At 43.3% G+C, this 22,616-nt stretch overlaps 1 protein-coding gene across 3 annotated transcripts in view; it reads right to left on the bottom strand.

Annotated features, from left to right (window-relative positions):
- Positions 1-22,616, bottom strand: part of LOC126456884 (neutral ceramidase-like) — a 511,604-nt gene that overhangs the window by 246,642 nt on the left and 242,346 nt on the right. For all 3 annotated transcript variants that reach the window (XM_050092711.1, XM_050092713.1, XM_050092712.1), the window contains one exon: positions 21,635-21,781. In XM_050092711.1, coding sequence (XP_049948668.1) covers positions 21,635-21,781 — 147 coding nt within the window. The remainder of the gene's footprint in view (positions 1-21,634; positions 21,782-22,616) is intronic.

Genomic DNA, 22,616 nt, shown 5'->3' with positions numbered 1-22,616 from the left:
GTTTCCAAGGCGTCGGATACAACGCCCAGGATACTTTCCAGTGAGGTGTTGACTCACAGGCCGTGTGAAACGTGCAGGAGCTCCGTTATGCCGGCCGGAGTGGCTGTGCGGTTCTAGGCGCTACAGTCTGGAACCGAGCGACCGCTATGGTCAAGGGTTCGAATCCTGCCTCGGGCATGGATGTGTGTGATGTCCTTAGGTTAGTTAGGTTTAATTAGTTATAAGATCTAGGCAACTGATGACCTCAGAAGTTAAGTCGCATAGTGCTCAGAGCCATTTGAACAATTTGAACCACCTCCGTTATGCCGACAGTCGTGTTTTAAAAGGAATAGCCTCCAAGTATTCTGGTAACACATTTTGAAAGACATCGATCCGGACTGACTGACGTCCCTGATTTTCAAACAGCTGTATGTTTGGCACGGTTAAGAAAAAGCACACATTCATATGAAGTTTTTTGTTGAAAATCATCACTACTATCATCGTTAAAAGCAACTATCTTTCTCCTGACTCATCCTGTACCAACATATGTAGTTGAGGGGATGTATTTCACAGCAGCGAAAAGTAGAAGCACTCGCAGCTCTTAAGGTATGCACTTCTGAGCCCACGTCTGCTTGGCATTTTTTTCTTGTTTTGGGCCACACTATCTCGGTGAAAAATACAGAAAGCAAAGACCTTCCAATAGAAGAGATTCATTTCATAGTGTTGGAGATCAAGAAGAGCTCATAGCTGTTGAGGTACACATCTTAGATCCCATGTTTAGTATACTGTTTTACTTCAAATGATCGTTCCTGTCATACCACTGAATATTTTCGATTTCTCCTAGGACATACTGTATTGTTCGGGAAAACAACGTTGACACTTGGCGCAGTGGCTGATAGGAGCCACCGTGAAAACATTTTCCATTTACGGTCGCTGACATCAGTCATTGCGCCGAGTGTCAACCTGATCTGCGCGAACAGTATATACGGTTTAAAAAATCTACTTACTCGAAATTTTAGAGTATTTAGAAGAAGCAAAAGCAAACACATTTTTATGTGTACAAAAATGTTTGAGATGCATAGTTTCTTGGTTTGAAGGTTTTTAATCTAGTGATGTTTAGAAGCGGTGTTCAAAAAAATTGTATGTGACGAATATCGTTCTATAGCTGTTGCTGAGAAGTGATGTTTAGAAGCGGTGTTCAGAAAAATTGTATGTGACGAATATCGTTCTATAGCTGTTGTAAGGAGTGGAGATGAAGCGTTTGGTGTACTAGCCACCGGTAGGCTCTCCAGAAGAACCAGTTATTCATTTGGCTGGAGATACAGCCATTTTCCTTGGAACACCTGCGTGTTTTGAGCGTGTCATGCCAATTGTAAAAGGATCAAACTTCCAGTAACATCTTCTAAACAATATTCATCCCACCACAGCTTGAATAGCGTCTCCGAACGTCTCTAGGGTCAAAATTATCTTGGCCCATAGCGGACGAACAATGTATCCATGACAAAGTTGCTACATAAAAAATGCTTCTTCTTAACCTCCATATAACTTTCATTTCTCGCCATTGGGGAGGAGAACGGAAAGGATAAGCTGATGGGAAACAGTGAGTAACGAAAATGTGTTGGTAGGGGGTGGTGAGAGGAGAAGACTGCTGCACGTCATAAGTAGTGGACGAGGGAGAACTGGGTGAGAGATTAGTTGAGACTGAAGTGCTTGCTAACAGACGCTGTGGAAGGTCTAGTTTGTGGAAGGAGCTTGAGAGGAAGGCGTATACATAAGATGATAGACAAAATCAAGGGAAACGGAAATTATGTGTATCTGAACAGGATGCTAGAAGACAGCAGAGAATGGAGAGTTAACATATGAAAAGGTTTGAGCACAAGGTACGAGAGGAGCACTGGTGGTGATGATGATGATGATGCTGCGATGAAGACGACAATGACGACGATGGTCTGTATCTCGTTGACAAATAAGGTACATAAAGCACATTGGTTCAAATGGCTCTGAGCACTATGGGACTTAACAGCTATGGTTATCAGTCCCCCTAGAACTTAGAACTACTTAAACCTAACCAACCTAAGGACATCACACAACACCCAGTCATCACGAGGCAGAGAAAATCCCTGACCCCGCCGGGAATCGAACCAGGGACCCCGTGCTCGGGAAGCGAGAACGCTACCGCGAGACCACGAGCTGCGGACATATAAAGCACATTGATGACTGTTTTGGAGCCTTTTGTGATTCTTCATCAGGAAAACGATAGATGACAAATATTTTTAATTTTCGAAACGAAAATTAATTACCTCAGCTTATAACCATGTCTATCATATGCTTTCGAGAGAACAGCTGAGATTACCCCCATATCTGAAGTACATGAAATATCGATTCAGTAAAGGCTGCCTGCTGCAGTCATATGACGTCAGTAGCTGACACAATACCGAAACATGGACTTGTTTAACTAGGAAACACGAGCGCTCGGTCAACCTTCACATATAGAGAAAGCTTTGCATGACGCAGGAAGCAAACAATACTTGGCGCTTGGCAGAAGCTACCTCGTCGTCTACTCGCTATGAATCAACAAACACTTCCGTAAACCCAACGTTCGCTGAAGAGACCCCTGAATGTGATATTCAGCGCCCTTTTTTTCTCCATGTCCGCACCTCCGTAAAATTGCTTTTATGTCAACCTTTCCAACGAGTAGTATTCAAAAGTGTTTGCGTTAAGTTTACACACTGCAGTAAGGTATTTTTTCGCTTTCAAAACCAATAAAACGCAGTGTTAAACGTTTGTATGCCTGCTGTTCATACAACATGAAAATTACTGACACTTTACCGTTAAACTGTTTTTTGCTTCACCAGCAGAAAAATGTGTCATACAACAGCACAGATTCCTTGCACGACTGCGAATTATGTGCTTTTCCATACTGTATTTGCTCGAATTTCTTCCTGTTTACCTCTGCCACGTGTGAACGCTGCAGGCAGAAGTTTAACCCCACGTTTTATAAAAGCTCCAGTTAACAGCAGTAAATTATCGGTTGTCAGTGACTAAAAAACACAGTAACTGAAATACAGGTTTTACTGGCGTTTTGCAGAGTCCATAATGCGAAAAATTCACTTTTCTACTAGTGCAGAAAAAATATGGGTAAGCTATAGCGAAAGACGGGTAATGCACAATATGTACAAAAACCACGAGGGATTAATGCCACTTGAAGACCAAGAACGAAGTGCTTAGATTAAAAATGGTGTACATCAAAGAAGCAACGACGATAATAAAAGAAATGATTGAAATTCAAGGCGAAAGGATATCAATGATAAGATATGCTGATGACAGTGGTGTCCCTAGTGAAAGTGAAGATGAATTACAGGATGTGTTGAATGGAATGTACAGTCTAACGAGTGCAGAATATGAATTGAGAGTAAATCGAAGGAAGACGACGTTAATGAGAAGCAGCAGAAGTGACAACAGCGAGAAACTTAACATCAGTATTGGGACTCACGAAGCAGACGAAGTTACGAAAATCTGGTACCTAGGCGACAAAGTAACCCATTATGGACGCTGCAAGGAGGACACACAAAGCAGACTAGCACTGGTAAAAAAGGGCATTCCTGGCCAAGAGAATTCTACGAGCATCAAACATACGTATTATTTTGAGTAAGAAATTTCTGAGAATGAACGTTTGGAGCCTAGCATTTTACGGTAGTGAAACAGCGATGGTGGAAGATCCGGAACAGAGTACTACAGGCGAGTGTTGGTGAGCCGAGCTCCGGCTCGCGTTGGTACTGTTGTAGCTTTCCAACCTCTGCTGGAGGTCAGACTGTATCGTTTAGTAGACACGGTTTCGGTTGTTTGTCTTCGTCTTGTGTTGACTGGCGCCACTTGGTTTCGCAAGCGCTGCCTGTCCGCTAGTGGCAGCAGTGGGGTAATGAGGATATGTAGTAACTGTGGCCCTATCCTTGGGGTGACGTCGTTGTTCTTCCTTGTGTGAGTGAGCAGTTCGGTTGGGGACGCAGGAGGAGCCAGGTCCGCGCAGAGCGAGAACACGCCGGGACCGCTGGCGGCGCGCATCGACTGCCAGATCTAAGGGCTGAGTTCACGAGGGTGCACGACCTCGTCGAAACCGGATCCTGCAAGTTTTGAGTGCATTTCAATTCGAGTAGACAAACCTCTACCATTGTGAAATCTCGCGATTCTCCAGTGACTTGTGTTCGTGTTGCTGCTCGAAGTGTCGTCGAGGAAAAGAGCAGCGAGTGGAGTGCTTGGGGAAGGCGGATCTGATTAGCTTTGCTGGGCTTCCAATTACTATTTACTATTTTCAGCTTGTTACAATTGTTAAGTTCTACCAGCGGTATTTTCCTGCCTGGTGGCCGCTAACGCCCCAGTTACCTGCCCTGGGGGTTAGTGTATGTAACGACCGTGTACGTTTCCTCGCCTTGCCGCCGCTGTGCGGTGAGACGTTTGACAGCTTTCTTGATTGTAGGTTGGTTGGCGATTCTTCTACATTGATGGTAGTGATTCCTTTCTTGTTCCGGGCGGTCTAAACACAGTATTCTGCAGGCGGAATCCAGACCGCCGGTTCCGGCTTTGGCGTATTTTTACATCTTTTCATTTGGTTTATTGGACGTCAAGTAGCCTCATCAAGATTATCATTAGTCACTTGCTAGACTGCCACTGGTCTGAGTTACCATCTTGGGGCGTGAATGTAATTCTTGGCTGCCTTTCTCATCGCTCACGAAAGTGTTTTTGGCCTGACCTACTCAGAGGCCGACCCCTGGAGCAACGTCTGTGACTGGCCCTTGTGTTTTTTTAATTGTGTTTTTATTTTATTGTTGTATTACGAAGTTACCATCATTTGTCTCACCTGTTTTGTGATCAGTTGCTTGTCCTTTTGAATTAACGTTTGTTATTATTTTTGCTGTTTTATAGTATGTTGTTAAATTTTTTGATAATTGCCATTCTTGACGTTAAAGGCCTTCAGCCGTGACTGTGGTTACTTGCCTTAAAATTCTAATTGCGACCACATTGGCTTATTTTCAAAACATTATTTGCTGTGTCTGTATTTTATGTATGTTTGTTAAAATTTTTTAATAATTGCCATTCTTGGCCTTCAAGGTCTTCACCCGTGAAACAGTTCTTAGATTATTCCCATTATTTCAATTTGTTGTTGATTTTAAGTAAATTGTGTGTGATTAAAAGTAAAGCCAACCAGTAGTAACTGATTACGGCCCCGTCCACAATAGTAACCGAATCCTGCCTTCCTTGACTACCAGGTTTCAATCAACAACTAGGTAATAAGGTCCTTCACAGGATCTGTCTGGAAAGGAAGATGTGGAAAACATTCACAAGAGGAAGGGACAGGATGATGCGACATTTGTCAAGACATAAGGGAATAACTTGCATGGTACTACATGGAGCTATAGAGGGTAAAAACTGCAGAGGAAGACACGCACTGGAACACATCCAGCAAATAACTGAAGACGTAGGTTTCAAGTGCTTTGAGACGAAAAGGTTCACACGGGACAGATATTCGTAGCGGGCCACATCAAACCAGTTAGAAGACTGGTGACTCAGGAACAAAAAAGTATCCCATGCGGCATGAAAGTGGAGATCAGATACTAAGGTCAACAAACCTGGGTATTTGTTAAAGTTCAGGGTTTGGTCCTTGTCATGGAGGACGCAGTTAAGGTCGCCACCACAGTGCCAGTATTTCATGGGGATTTCATTCGCTGATAATCGGGGCTCATTTCGAAACGGGATTCATCGCTGAAGACAGTTCAAGTCAACGAGATTTCAGGCCGAAGATACGTCTCTATACGCCCAGAACTGCGGCGAGCTACCGACGTGACTGTCACCCGCCGCATGGCGCGAAAACCAGGAGTGGCGGTCTGGGGTGCCATTTCTTTATATAGGACGACTCTTTTGGTTGTCATCCGTGGCTCTCTTACAGTATAGCGGTACGCAGACGATATTCTAAGCCGCGTCTTGTTGTCTTTCAGGGCATGCCATCCTGGGTTTACATTTCAGCAAGATAATAGGCGGCTAGTGTTTCTACTGCTTGTCTTCGTGATTGTAAATCCCTACCTTAGCTAGCAAGGTCACCGGATCACTCCGCAATCGAGACCGTTTGGAGCTCTATGAACAGGGCCCTCCAAACGATCTGGAATTTTGACGATGTAGCGCACCAAATGGACAGAATTTGGCACGATATCCCTCAGGAGGACATGCAACATCAGTACAAAGCCGAATAATTGTAATGTATTTCGTCAACCTACATCTGTAATGCGGTAACAGGATGTGCACAAGACATGTAAACATCTGACCACCACATAGATCGACAAATCGATAGTCAAATCGAAACTAGCTGTATTTCGACCGCCATCTTGTCCACTGCACTACAGAACTGTTTGAGACCATATTTACAAGCTTCTGCCATGTAGTGACTGTGGGCAGTGACCGAGAGAGCCACGGAAATGGAAACACCGCAACGCAACACAACACAACGAGTCTGCCACGCCAGAAGAACAAAGTGAGTGACTGTTATAAAACATTTTCGTGCAAACATCAGTCCAACTTCCAAAGTGACATAGCCTGTTACTAAGTTTTCTCTTCTTCCACAGGATGACCACAGCATCTACAAAAAGACTATGTAACATCAGTATGACCTTATTGTAAAGCTGTTTTTGTAATGCCATTTAGCCCGAAGATGAGGTTTAACCCTCGAAGCATGTCGCTAAATAAATAAGTAACGCAGTAGTTGATAAAGTTTGTGACTGGTAGCGGTAATATAAAAAAAACCGTAACATACTTTCTGTTCTCGTCGTACAGTTTTCTGTAGTTTTTCATATTAATGGAATATGAAGTTTGGAACTCAAATATCAATCACGCAGAGCAGTAAGATGTAACTCCTAAAAACTATTGAGAAAACTGACTTCGAAATTCTGAAGCTTTCCGAGTTTTTTTAGTACTCTAATGTAAGGTCGTTTTTTCAATAGGCAGTGTGGCTCTGTGGTAGAGCCATAGTTTGCCAAGTGGTCGGTCTGGGTTCGATTCATTGTCGATACAAGTTTATGATGCTTCTACGAACATTTTCGCAAAAAAACAAAATGCATGCAGTCTGAAAAAAATCGCTATCGCTCGAGACTGGTAATCGCTGGTTCGAGTCTCGTTTCGGTCATTACTTTTTCTTTTTTTTCGTTCAGTTCAATACAAATATAAAATTCGTCAAATATATGCTAATTAAGATACACCTAATTGATATTTTTATGAAAAATGCACATAAACGTATTTCATCACGTATCACACACAAAGATCCAGTTTTCATTGCAAACAGGAACACTTAATTACCAATCTTTTACGAAAGGCTGTTAATAAGGTTGTTCCAGTTACAGAAAAGCATCGATTTTTTTCCATATTGATGCATTTCTCTCTTCACGGAAATGCACGAAGAAAGGTAGCTTTGTTTCAAAATTTTCCACAGCCGGGAATCGAACGCAGGTCGCCGACATGACACGCCGCAATTATTGCACAGCACCGTACTGCCTGTTGAAAGGCCGATCTAACTGTATAGTTTTAAAGTTGGTCCGAAAAACTTCAATGTCGAATTTCTCGAGAATATTTGACAGCTGCATTGAATTGGTTTTAGTGATTCATATTTGGGTTCTGAACTTAATGTACTACAAATATAAAAAAATCGCAAATACCGACTGCCGTGTGGCTTCCTTGATAGTGCCCGTTATGCACATACAGCAACAAACTTGTTCGTATTGATTAACGTGCAGCGGCCTAGCTTGTGAGACAGGAAGGTGACCCAGACCTTGATCGAACTCTCATCACAGAGTAACGATCGCTAGTTTAGTACACCGGTCATCTTCAGCATGGTTTTTAGATGAATTTTCACGCACTTTTTAGCACGTAGTGGGCTTCGGCTCAGAAAACACGATACACCAATAGTTAAAATATGACAATGCATAGAAAAAAGTTTACACGAGTCACAGGCGGATACTACATAGGATTTCCCTCCCTTGGATCAAATGTTGACTGTGGCGATGCCAAAAGCATCAGATCACAATTCCAAAATAATATAAATTTACCAAATCACGAAAACAGCGGACGCAGTATGACGGATCGCTAGGAAAAGAGAGGGAAATAGTACTGAGAGGGGCCATACTTATTCTTAGTTTTTTTCATAGTTCTTCTTCTTCTTAGCGCCGTGCCATTGGAGCGGGGTGCACTTTTTGGGTCAATGCATCCCATTTCTTACGGTCTGACGTTTCATACGGATTGAGGATTCTTCATCTTACATCTGCATTTATAGTGTCCAGCTTCCACGTTGCCTCTGCCCTTCGACAGATTAAATGCTAAACTGATGGCTGAAGTATGAGGCGCCCGTATGATGTATTCATACCACCGGAATTTCCATGCTTGCATCTTTTCATTGACTGGAGCCACTCCAGCTAGTTGTCGAGTCAATGCATTGTTGATTGGGCCGATCAGGGAGATGCCCAACAATATACTCAGTATCCGCATTTCCATGACATGTAGTAAGTGCCCAGCACCTCTGGGTGTGGGCCAACACGTGGTACCACATAGTCAACCGGTCTGCCACTGTGCGTTATATCTTTGAGTTAGGTGGATAGGCATCTTCCTATCACAAAGAATACCAGTGACGTCTCTGAATCCCATCAACGACGTTTTGGTTCTTGCTCGCGCATCCTTATTCACATTCTATAGTCCGTAGTCAAAAACCTAGACATCGGAATGTGTCCTTAGTAGAAGGAGCTCCGTAGTTATTCATAGGTTTTCTTCTCCGTAGCTTTTTTCGTAGCTATTTTTAGTTTCTCTTCGAAGTTATTCTTAATTTTTCTTCAAAGTGAAACATCCCCTTAGAAAATTTTTATAAATGACAGTGCTGGAAAACCTCTACGTTTTTTGTTTTTCAAACAGCTGAGCAAAACTGAACGTACTCAGACATTACTCTCTTTACTTATTCTGATCATCACTAAAGTGACACACGTTTTTAGCACAACGCAGTCTGACTTTCTATAATCTCTACAAAAGAATGGCCGTTTCTAACAATAACCTATACCTTTCATGAATCACTTGCCTCACAAAAATCTACGTTACTCGTACTACAGCAATACAGCGTGCGCAAATACTGCCAGCAGAATAAAAGATTCTAACTACTGAAGGCACTAACTACTGATAGGCATAGTTAGCAAATGAAAGATTTTGATAGAGAACAAACAATGTATTTACCTTAATAATGTTCAAAAGTCATCGTATATATATCAGTTCATGATATCCAATATTATAAATTTACTCTTTCTGATGGACACACGTCCAGATCGTCCGCTCTCAAAACTCTGCCATCTCTATCCCTACATCCACACTGCTGACGGCTCACCTCGAACTGCGCAACGCTACGCGCTGTTCACATCCAACTGCCCAATACGACAACAGCGAATATTCCAACAATGCCAACCAGCCACAGACTGCATACAGCACAGCCAGTGTGATTTTCATACAGAGCGCTACGTGACGTCACCAACATAAAACCGCTACGGTCGCAGGTTCGAATCCTGCCTCGGGCATGGATGTGTGTGATGTCCTTAGGTTACTTAGGTTTAAGTAGTTCTAAGTTCTAGGGGACTGATGACCACAGCAGTTAAGTCCCATAGTGCTCAGAGCCATTTGAACCATTTGAACCAACATAAAAACCTAAACAGCCCACTTACAAAAGTTATTCTTAGTTCTTCTTCACAGTCGTGGGGTTGGATGCTCAGTGCCCGAACACGAATTTTCTAAAGCAGTACGATACAATTCTCAAATTAAGTCGAAAAAAATCGCTTTTCAAAACCTGAAAATTTCCGAGCTCTGAATTATAAAACATTTGTAAGTTTTGGTATCTGAGTAAACAGCGTAGAAACCTTTCGATCGTAATAGACACTAGTTCTTATGTCATCAGACGCAACAGTTTTCTTTTATTTACATTCCACATTTATCACGATATAGAAATTTTATTTAAGTAACATTTTATCATATTTTTATCAATTGACATTTCTATCTTTAAAAATTACTTACATTAATACGTCATTATTCATAGAACCTTATAAATTGGTGGAAAAATACAAAACGTCACACAGAAAAGATAATACTTTTTTGAGAGAATGAACGGTATTATTGATGTAAATATATTTTTCATTTAATAGTCGCATGTCCGCATCAAATTTTCTTTTAATCTCATATTACCTGTAGTTAAAAATATGTAATTTTTATTTAAAATTATATTTCGATGCTTTTAATTACATTTCTAAATGTTAGAAAGTAAAGTGCTCAAATTAAATTTTAAAAAAATAATTGTTGCTGGTAGTTTCGAGGCTTGAGCCAGTAACTGTACATCATAAGGCTGCTACGCTACACTTAGTGAGACTATTTTTTGTTCAAGTTACCGTAATGGAGACCACAGTGAAAATCAAAAATATTTTATTTCGGACATGTAGTTACACGTTCCAGTAATTTCTGAATATAGTCGCCACTCCGACTTAGATATTTGTCGATACGTGGTACCATCTTTCCAACATCATCGCCATAGAAGGCAGTCGCCTATGCTTTCCGCCAATTCTCTGCACTGGTCGCTGTTCGTTGTATGTGCGAAAATGCTGCCCTCACAGTCACCGGTCCATGTAAGGAAAGAGATGAAAATTAGAGAGAGCCACGTTCGGCCTGTAGGGTGGGTGGTCAAACACTTCACATCCAAAACGCTGAAGGAACGTCTTTATAGCAGCTGAATGTGCGGCCGGGCACCGTCATGACGAAGGACGATGCTTTATGACCGCATTCGTCTTCGCTTGTGCTGGAATTAACCTTCGTAGATGATTTTCTCGAATAGTCTGTCCCACTCTCTGAACAAGATCATCAGTTGACATTCACTTCCTTACCTGACTGCCTCCATTACGAACGGCTGTAAGTTCTGTTTCAAAGTTCTTGCCACACAGCCGCTCTTTGCTGTGACGCGTGGCAGCTACGTTACTTCGGCTGCATGAAATCGGCCACAATTCCTAAGTAAGAAGAAATCGAATGACAGCACACGCTTCACACTTCCCCAGAGACTATTGTTCTGGGCATCTTTACGTGCTCTTTATACGCTCGCGACGTCATGCGATATAGGGCATACTAGAGACACTGCGCGAAGCTTCATCGCATTTTTCTCTATGGTGTTAATCGACGTCCTTTAAAAAAAAGAGAGCACTCGTGTTTTTAAACGAGTTACGAACTTTTTATACTTAAAAGTCTTCGGAAATCTATTCGTAAGAGCCTATTTTTTTAAAGATTTTCCTTATTCGCATCTTACTGCCTTATGAAACTAATATCGTAGCAGTGACTTTCAAATCCTCTAAGGATGCACAAACTCGGAAAGAGCAGAGCTGTCCATAATGTACCCTCGTAAGTGCTAATAAACAAGGTGCAAGGCAGCATGTTGTTTCTGCAATGTATGTATGTTTTCAAATCGTTTTACAAATAAGATGTTTTTTTATTTTTTATTTTACTCAGAGAGAGTATAAACTTTGGAATAGGAAATTTCCTTGTATAGGTGGTCGTAATTTTACAGAGTTTGCGGGTAGTACGCCTTTCATCGGTGACTCGCAAGACAGGGCAGGCAGGCGGGTTGCCTCTCAGCGATGTCGCAGGCGCACTTTATGAGCAAGCAGCGTCCGACTACTTTGCCTAAAATCACTTTCAGATACAGACCTAGCTATAAGAAAACCACGGACAGAATTAGCACAAAGATAAGACACTGGTCATGTATTCAGGTAAAGTGAGATTCAAATACCCGTTTGAACTTCATAATTTAGGTCTTCCATGGTTTCCCCAAATCACTAGAAGGGTCCTTTCGAAAGCCATATATCCTTGATAAAAATACGGCTCATGTTCCAACGTATCTCAAAATGATTGAGAGCAACCATGGTTTCAGTTTCGGAATATTCAATATATTAGGATGGCACACGTACTGTGAGTTTCTTTCCTCTCTCTTTATATGTATCACATGCACGCAACGACGAATTGCGTTATGCAAGACGTCTTAACATTCGACTATTTCGTTGATCACCAACATGTTCCATACCACTAAATCTCAATAAGTGGAATTTACGTACAGAAACCTGTAGAGGCACTTTTTAGAAATATTTCCAAGTAGGATTATGACCGTGGGGTTTTCTATCGGAGCTATCTAAGCTTGGTTGTTGGTTTGAACTTGGAGTTTGACGATTTGTGCAGAAAATAAAGTTAAAAGCATGATCTAGTTCTTTTGCTGACAAAGACACATGTAATGACTAACGGAAAGTATTTTGCGTCATTATCAAAAGAAGCCGTAAATCTCAATTTATTATTAGCCCAGCATTCAAACACGCTACTAGCTCAGGACTCAACACACAAGCAGAAACTAGGTACAGAGCTTAGTGCAGTCCCCTTAAGAATGAGTACATTTGTTAGCGTTGTCATGTTAACCAGAAAACAGACCACCTTGGCGAGACCTGTTACTTCATACATAACCGTATATTTAAGTCTTCTCCCGCGTACAGCCTCTTCCTTTGAGGTAATGACCTAGACATAATTCAAACGGAACACATCTAATCAGAAGATCATCTGTTTTCAGCTACGTCACCGTCTAAAATACACGTAGAAGGCATAAATAAATTGGTGTAGTCTATCACGCAGCGTCTACCGCCTTTAATGCTCCGTCCCTATGTAAATGACGTCGGTTCTGCGAAACTGCTCGACAGCCAACGCAGAACGATATCGTCCCCCCTTTCCACCCCATCCCAACCCACCCCACCCCACCCCATCTCTCTCTCTCTCTCTCTCTCTCTCTCTCTCTCTCTCTCGGTGTGTGTGTGTGTGTGTGTGTGTGTGTGTGTGTGTTCAGTGTCAGAAGTGAAAGGCCAACGAAGAGAAGTTCGTTTTAAGGAAGGTACAAGACAAGGCTGTGCTTATACGTCAAAGAAGCAATATTAAAACTGAAACAAAATTTCTGAAGAGGATTTACTACAGCAGCAGATAGTGTTTAAGTTTCGCAGACGACATAGCTCTTTTAGTCAGATGAATTGCACGGACAGCGTATTTAACACAGAATATGATTTACAAACAAATCGAAGATACGAAATAAAGAGGTATTAAAAAGAGCAGAGGAAGAAACCAAGCTGGCGCTAGGAGCTGCGGATGGAAACTAAAATACACAAAAAACCGATTGTGCAGTGTCAGAAATGAAAGGCCAACGAACAGAAGTTCGTTTTAAGGCCATTGATGGCCGGGAGGCCCCATCCGGGGAAGTTCGGATACCGGGTTGTAGGTGTTATTAAGTCTTATTTTAGGCGAAGCCACATGGGCGACTTGCGCGTCGGTGATGACGATATGATGACGATGAGGAGGACGACAGCATAGTCCATGAGCGGAGGAAATCTCCAACCAGGGTGGGAATAGAACCCGGGCCAGCAGCATAGTTGGTAAACACGTTACCACTCAGCTAAGCAGGCAGACAGAATACACCAAGTATGTAGATTATAGGGGATTTAGTTGTAACGGCAACGTAGAGATGAAAAGAAATGAGAAGTTGCAGAGCAGCATTAAACCAGTCGCTAGACTAAAAGATAAAATAGAAAAATCTGTATGGGCAGTATCCCATGGAGTTTCCAGTTTTATCTTATAGATATAGACACGAATCTCCTAGCAATTTCTAAAAATCATAAGAAGCAGAGATGTTATTTTATTTGGAGAAGCATGTGTCAGTCTAATGCAGAAAATAAGTTAGTGTCTTTCAAGTGATATTACACGACGACTATGAGGAGCATCGCCGGAATAGATTTCTCAAGACAGCACGCGAGCAGAGGCAGGATGTGACTGTCATACTCGGCAGCTGGCACTTCCTGAGGACACGCAGTATCGTTTTTGCAGCAACTGGAAATGACGACACTTATTCTTTCTCTCGCCGAGCGGGAGACAACTTGTGTGGAAATTTTTTGCAACATACAGACCATACCTCCGGTTGAAATTCGGTGTCATATTTTTGAGATACACTGGCCGACGCCACGATCAAGCAAGTCGTGCAAGACATTCTCAGAAGGTCGTGGGGACAGTGCGCCGCAGCATCTCTTCAAAGATGGTCCACACTTTCAGAAGAATGTAGCGATTCTAATTCTAGAGCAGGATATGAATTTTACAGAACCGTCGATTTAGTAAGTCATGTGTGCAAAAAATTGTCACTTATTGTACACAGGGGAATGGAAAGAGAGGTGGAAGCTCATCTCGTAAAGTATCAGTCGGAATTCCAGAGAGATGAAGGACTACATGAGGCAATACTGATCCTACGCCTTTCTTAGGAATTAGGTTAAAGAAAGTAAGGTCAATCTGTAAATTTAGTGCATGATTCTGGCAATGTTGCCTGGAATACATTCTTTGAAATTCTGGATGTAGTCCGAATAACACACAGCGAGCGAAAAATTGTCCACAGCTTGTACCGATAGTACAGTGCAGTGACCCAAAACGAACAATACGAAGGGGAAGCTGTAAAATTCAAAAAATTGAAATGGCTCTAAGCACTATGGGACGTAACATCTGAGGTCATCAGTCCCCTAGACTTAGAACTACTTCAACCTAACTAACCTAAGATCATCACACACACCCATGCCAGAGGCAGGACTCGGACCTGCGACCGTAGCAGCAGCGCGGTTCCGGACTGAAGCGCCTAGAACCACTCGGCCACACCTTACAGAGCAGAACCCTAGAAAGTACCTTGCATCTTCGACGACGTGGCGTGGTTTCTGTTCATCTCATACTTGAACAATATGTCGATTCACTTTACCGCAAGTATGAAAAAAGAACTCGTCGCACAACACAATTTTATTAAGAAAATCTTCTTCAGTCTGCATTTTCTTTAACATTTCTGCATAAAAATCAGCTCGGGTTTCTTTTAAAGCTTGCAACAGTGCCACTTTATAGGTTTTGAATGGCAGGCGTTTCCTTAATACCTTCCACACTGTAACACTAGGCATACTCAATTCTAATCTGACACGTCTCACTGATTTACCGGAACTACGAATGCAAGAATGCCGGACTTGTTCAACTGCTGGTCTTCCCTAATCCGGTGTCCTATGTGTGTCCACAGCCAGTTTCGGTGAAACAACTGTACCAATTAATAACAGCTTGTCTTTAAGCTGGTGGCTTACAACATTTAGTTCTGAACTGTCTCCCATGGATTTATGGAACCATGAACAATACTGTGAACTCCTTCAGTTAAAAGTTACGGACTAGAGACGAAACGTCAGGTTGCAGTTTTACACATCGGCCACGGCCACCCAGCCCAGTAGTTTCAATTGAAAAAGACGCCGACCGTGAAAGCATACAATGGATGACTAACACTGTACACGCTCTGCACCATTATACGACTCCATGATGGCTGTTGGAACAACTCATTCCCACCTAGCGAAAACGTAGGGGCCTCGCAGGGTCACGTGAGAATAAAACTTGAAGATATACTGCATCCAATGCTGTATCAAACATTTCTGTAAGTTATTTGCCCTTTTCACAACTAAAGGCTATTTCTTCATAACTAATTTATAACTACCATGTACATGTTATGCAGATTTCCACAGTAGTCTCTCACATACGGCACAGCGCACAACAAAGACTGATGAGCCAAAACATGATGACCAGTGGTTTAACGGCGTTTTGGTTCGCCTTTGGAAGGCTATGCAGCAGCGATTTTGTGTGTCACGGATTCGACAAGTCCTTGGTCAGTCACTTTCCCGTCGTTTACACTTACTTCACCTCAAGAGATGCGCCTGCGCCAGCTAACCATTGTGTCGTATGATGGTGCATTGTTGCCACAAGCTTTCACCACACTAGCATGAATTTCACAAATTGAACGATCGGTATTTTGCTTCATTACATTAGGATGTGTTTTAACCAGATCTGAAGATGGTCACCAATGACCGAAAATCGATAGGACGAGGACAGTTCTGTGATGACAGACGGGAAGAAAATAAACAACTTCAGCATGGATTGTTGTTCGCCCTCAAAGGTAGTGAGTCGTGATTTAGGAGATTCACGGCGTATCTATTGTTGCCAGCCCAGCAACTCACGCCAGCTATGTTCGTGGCGGGAACTGGCAAGTGCCACGCCACGGTGAGGCGAGAGGTGGCATGCAGCCAGGGAGAGCGGATTGGAGTATGGCGTATAAGACCAAAGCAGCACCTTCAACGTGGAGCCGCCGCCGAGCTGCCATGCACAGCGGTTGCCAAGTTTCCGGTGCCTCGTCAGGGCCATGCGTGATATGACGCCCGAGCTTGTATGGGCGGATGTGATCCAGAGTGTGCCAGTGTCAGCGCGTTTCTGCATAGAAGGAGGGCGCGTGGCTGCTCTCACCATCGGCGAAAGACAGTCGCGGTTGAGCAGAGGCAGCAGCAACTGGCCAGCCAAAGTAGAAACGGCCAACATGGTGAAGCTCGAGAGCAGCAGCTAGAAGCACGGCACATCAACATGGCATTTGCACTCATGGATGGCCAAGGCTGTGGATGCGCTTTTTCAACGCGAAGCATCGTTCCGATTGGAGCAACGGACGATGTTTTCCTCTGAAAGTCCAAGGGACACGGTGCAGGTGGAAGCGACAGAGTGCTAGTTCAAGTAAAGTCTCCATTACGACAAGTGGAAGGCAGCGAATTGAGCCTGTGCTAACATATTTAAGTAAAAAAAGGTTTACACTGATGAAACGCGATGAGGTCGCTTTTAGGCCTCGATCTTATAGAGCAGTGGTTTATAAGACTGAACTGCATTTTACGGCTATGTTTGCTTGTTACTGAGGTTGCTTTTCTTTGTGTCTTTGCTACAGGATGTACGTGTGGTCAGTGTATTACTGTAGGTCATTCTGTCGTCTGTCTGATGTTTTCTTAAGGTATTGGCTCGTGTGGGATGCATTTTATGGTTATTTTCTGGAACTAGGTCCTTGATTAGGTATCCGTGTGTTCTATTTATATGCGTGTTAATATTTAGTGTGATAATTCATGCTACGTTTCTATCTAATGGAGCGAAATATTTATATCTGTGTATTAATCAATAGAAGGAAAACCCAGTCCAAGTTGCAATTTTTTATTTTTTTTTTTTTTACTTTTTATTCGTTCGATGACTAGCTTCGGTCCGGGACCCATTTTCAATCATAATAACAATCTCGAAAATGACGCTTCCGAAGATGTCAAGAATGTGCAGTGAAGATTTACAGTGCATGCAGATAACTGTGCATTTATAATTGCGTAGGCTTCCGCGGCCAGAGTCAGTCGACATGAAAGTTTTCTGGGTTTGGTACCGCGTCATAATGTAAAAACTACTGCTGCTGGAGGAAAATCAACGTTTCGGCCACGATTGCAGCGGGCTTCTTCTGGGTCTAATGGTGCGTTCTAGCTATGCAGTGTCCTTTATATTTTGTTGTTAGTGTTCACTGCGCATGCCAGTACGTCACAATTTTAAAAACGTAGTTAGTTTCATTGGTCACTTAAGGAAGAAGGAGAGGGAACTTTATTTTAACAGGTTATTGCGGTGGAGGGAGAACGTGACCTCTGTTGTCTATTGGCTCTTGTGTTATGTACCATGATTGGAGGTCACCGTCGAATGAGAAGTTTGCCGCTGCTTACCAACAGCTGGACGTCGGCCGCGCGGCGGCAGTTACTCGCCGGTAGTGCTCGTGCCTCGTGTTGACAGTGCGGTCTATTGGGCTCTGATTGCTGGCAGCCAAGATGGGGCAAGCCTGAGTCCATCCTCCCTGTTCATGTTGTTGGGGTGTTTGAGTATTTCGATGGCCTCTCTGATTTTGCGTTTCGTCATAATTGGCTGCTTGGCCAACACACAGGCTTCGCTGAATGTTATTCCTTTTCCGCAGTCTTGCTGGTGTTCTCCCACTGCGGATTTGTTGTGTTGCCCTAGACTAATGTAACGCTCGTGTTCCCGAATGGGCGTTGCTATTGGCCTACCAGTCTCGCCGATGTATGCCTCTCCACATTCGCATTCCACCTTGTAAACGCCTGCAGTGTGTAATGAATCCACCTTGTCCTTAGTGGAGCCTAGCACGTCCTGGATCCTACAACCACTATAGAAAACAGGCTGCAACCCAACGCGGCGAAGGTGTTTACCTATTCGGTCAGTAACGTTTTTCATATAAGGTAAGCGCACTGTTGGCTGCAGTTTGTCTTTTCTTGCTTATCTTTCTTGCTTGTGTTCGTCTACAGCCGTTGGCTAGAAACGTCGTGCGTAACCTTTTAAGCTCAGGTGTGATGTTTTGAGCATCACTTAGACGCTGCGCTCGGATTGCCAAAGAATGGATGACAGAATTCTTCTACGCTGGGTGGTGGTAGGATTGGGCGTGCAGATACCTGTCTGTATTTGTAGGCTTACGATATACTCTGTGCCCCAGTGTGCCCTCCGTTCTCCTGTACACTTCGACGTCTAGAAATGAGATAGCATCATTCTTTTCTACTTCCAGCGTGAACTGTATCTTCCCGTGCATATTGTTCAAATATTCGTGGAACTTGTGTAGCTCCGTTTCACCATGAGGCCATATACCCAACATGACGTACACGTATCCGAACCAGAAACGTGGTGGGCGTAAAGGAGCTGAACCGAGGGCCGTTGCTTCAAAGGCTTCCATGAATATGTCGGCTGCCTGCGGAGACAGGGGAGACCCCATTGCTACGCCGTCTGTCTGCTCGTAGTATTTTCCTTGCCATTTGAAGTTCTCCAGCAGCAGTAGTTTTACATTATGACGCGGTACTATACCCAGAAAACTTTTATGTCAACTTTATGCATTGTAAATGTTCACTGCACATTGTTGACGTCTTTGGAAATGCCATTTTCGACTTTGTCACGATGATTTGAAAATGGGTCTCGGCCCGAAAGTAGTTGTCGAATGAATAAAAAGTATAAAAAAGTGCGGCTTGGACTGGTTTTCCGTTCTGCTAATTAATAAAAGCTGCTGACCCAAGCTACTCTAGCATGCTGGAAGTTCGCAATGTATTAAGTTGAAGCTTTCGGATTCTGTATTTTTTTATTTATTTTTGCCCCTTTTGTAAAGTTGGTCGTTCCCATGCGGCGTGGGTTTTATAGAGTACTGGCTGGATATTTATTCCAATCTTCTATGAGTCTCTCTCTCTCTCTCTCTTCCTCCTCTCTCTCTGTACATCTACAGCTGTTCCTCTCTCTGTCCACCTCCTCCTTCCCTTCTAGCTATCTATCTCCTCCTCTCCCTCTGTCCATCTGCTCGTCCCCCCCCCCTCCCCCATCGATTTCCTGCTTCCCCTCTCTTTGGCCATTTGCTGCTTCCCCTCCCTCTGTCTATTTCCTCCTCCCCGTCTCCATGTCAAGCTGCTCCTCATCCCCTCTCGGTGTTTATCTCCCCATACATCCAGTAGTATATGTGGCTACTGTCTGCGAAATATGTTGTGAACAGATTTAGTAGCAAAGAAGTAATAAATTAAAAGGTCACGCATGATGCAGCAGGTTTTCATGCATCTCAGTATTTGAAGTCATATCTCCTGAACTATCGTAAAATGACATATTGTTCCAGGTACATTCAGCGGCGTATGTCAATACGGTCTGTCCAGTGTGTTGAGAAAGAATGAAAAGTACAGAAGTAAAGTAATAAGTCATATCCTCATGCGGCAGTTTAGTGAAACATGAACAGTGAAAATGTAATATTCGATATTTTGTGAGGGTTGACAGCGAGAAAAAGTTTCGTAATAGTTTGAAATGATGTGTAATGCTTCTTGCAAGTCACTAAATGCTCTCATTCTGAAATACTGGGCGAATAAAATATTGGTATTTGCGCGTAATGGGCTCCACTGCTTTTTCACCTTTGGTAGGCTCTTCTCCCAAAAGTGATTCTTTTGAGACAGTTTGTGGTGTACGTAAGAAGTCTGACTGTAATTGACCCAGTGATTCAGAAGGACTTGGGGAACATGCATACACATTTATGTAGTTCCATTTTTATAGTATGTATGAATTATTTTACTGTACTAGATATCGAGGTCGTTTGATAAACTGAGCGCTAGTTCCTGCCTTCTCATGCAAGTGCTCTTATTAATTACGTTGTTCGCATTGTTTAATAAAAGTAATCTGCGTTTGATTAAGAGTCTACGCTTAGAAAATCCCCAGCCACATTCCACTTCCGCCGTTCTCCTGCGCCACTGCAAGGAACCAATTTCCACACGATTTTACCAACTAGTCATGTTGTTCTCGGTGCTCTAGCGGGATGCTACGATACCGTGGCGCGGGGATTTCAGTCTGAATTGGGTCTGCAAACTAACAAAAATTAGTTAGGTAACTTCATTTTTGAGGTGATAATTAAAATTTTGTGATTAACTCTCGTGAATACGAGGGACGTTCAATAAATAATGCAACGCTTTTTTTCTCGGCCAGTTTAGGTTGCAAAAAATGCGGAATTTTTTGTGGGACATTGTAGAATATTCCCGCTTGAGCACCTATAGTTTCATGAAGATCCCATAGACGGTAGCCTACACGTAGCCTTCAGAATTGCGTCTCTAACGGAAGCGGTTTCCAAGCAGGGGGCTATTATTGAGTTATCTTTGACGGAAAACCAGACCATCGCAAATATTCATATGCGCCTGCAGAATGTCTACGGACACCTCGCACTGAACAAAAGCACGGTGGGTCGTCGGGCGAGGCGCCTCCTATCATCGCGTGTCTCCCGCGTGACGGTCAGCCACGCACTGCTGTGATTGCTCTAATATAGAAAAGTGCCGACACTCTCATTCCAGGTTTCATTCCAGGTGGTCGACGGATCACAATCGAACACCTAGCTGCTCAACTGGACGTCTCTATTAATAGTTCAAAATGGTTCAAATGGCTCTGTGTACTATGGGACTTAACATCTCAGGTCATCAAAAAAATGGTTCAAATGGCTCTGAGCACTATGCGACTTAACTTCTAAGGTCATCAGTCGCCTAGAACTTAGAACTAATTAAACCTAACTAACCTAAGGACATCACACACATCCATGCCTGAGGCAGGATTCGAACCTGCGACCGTGGAGGTCGCGCGGACCCAGGCTGAGCGCCTAGAACCGCTCGGCCACCACGGCCGGCCTATAATAATAGTGCTGAGACGTCAGTTGGGGGACTCAAACGTGTGTTCTTCCTCAAACACCCTACAGCCCCAATCTCCCACCTTCCGAGATCCATTTGTTTGGCCCAATAATGGATGCACTCCACCTGAAGCGTTGGTGATGACAGAAAGTCGGAGAGGGGGGGGGGGGGGGTATGGATGCAGCAAGACGTTGCTCCGGCGTCGACCAATAGAGTGGTACCATGTGAACATACGGGCCCTCCCATTGATGTGGCGTATGGCAGTCGCACTGAACGGATATCATGTTGAGAAATAGCCAAAAGAGTGGGGAATAATATGGCGTATCGAAGTCATGAATAGAACCAACCTGCTTTCAGAAAAAAAATATTACATTACTTACTGAACGCTCCTCGTGTGTTTCCTCTGGAGTGTGCGTTTTCTCCTGTATACAGGCCTAGGTTGCCTTACTTCTTACACGGTTCCAGTATTTTTCAGACAGTTCGAGAACGTAATGCGGCAGAAAAGTAGGATTGCGTGCACTCACGTCTCTGCGGAGCCCGTTGCCGATCATGGCGGCGTCGATGCTGGTGAACACCAGTCTGCTACCGTCATCGTCCTGGAAGATATAGGCTCTGGAGAACTGCCGGAGGTGCAGACCGGTGCCCCGCTGCTCCAGCTGCGCATAGCCCATCTGCAACAAAGGCCATCAGCCACAATAACTAAAGACACAATAAGCTGGCGACAACAATCTGGTTAAAAATACAGCTGGTATCGGATATTATATCTGTTATGTTTGACAGAGCACTGAAAGACCTAAGTCGAAACAAGGCACCGGGAGTAGACAACATTCCATTAGAACTACTGATAGCCTTGGGAGAGCCAGCCCTGACAAAACTCTACTACCTGGTGAGCAAGATGTATGAGACAGGCAAAATAGCCCCAAACTTCGAGAAGAATATAATTCCAATCTCAAAGAAAGCAGGGGTTGACAGATGTGAAAATTACCGAACTATCAGTTTAATAAGCCATGGCTGCAAAATACTAACACGAATTCTTTACAGACGAATGGAAAAACTGGTAGAAGCCGACCTCGGGGAAGATCAATTTGGATTCAGTAGAAATGTTGGAACACGTGTGGCAATAATGAACCTATGACTTATCTTAGAAAATAGATTAAGGAAAGGCAAACCTACGTTTCTAGCATTTGTAGACTTAGAGAAAGCTTTTAACAATGTTGACTGGAATACTCTATTTCAAATTCTGAAGGTGGCAGGGGTAAAATACAGGGGGCGAAAGCCTATTTACAACTTGTACAGAAACCAGATGGCAGTTATAAGAGTTGAGGGGCATGAAAGGGAAGCAGTGGTTGGGAAGGGAGTGAGACGGGGCTGTAGCCTATCCCCGATGTTATTCAATCTGTGTATTGAGCAACCAGTAAAGGAAACAAAAAAAAACATTCGGAGTAGGTATTAAAATCCATGGAGAAGAAGTAAAAACTTTGAGGTTCGCCGATGATATTGTAATTC

Source organism: Schistocerca serialis, chromosome 2, assembly GCF_023864345.2.
Source record: "Schistocerca serialis cubense isolate TAMUIC-IGC-003099 chromosome 2, iqSchSeri2.2, whole genome shotgun sequence".
Lineage (NCBI taxonomy): Eukaryota > Metazoa > Arthropoda > Insecta > Orthoptera > Acrididae > Schistocerca > Schistocerca serialis.
The sequence above is the reverse complement of the archived record's forward strand: the minus strand, read 5'-3'. Positions and strand labels throughout refer to the sequence as shown.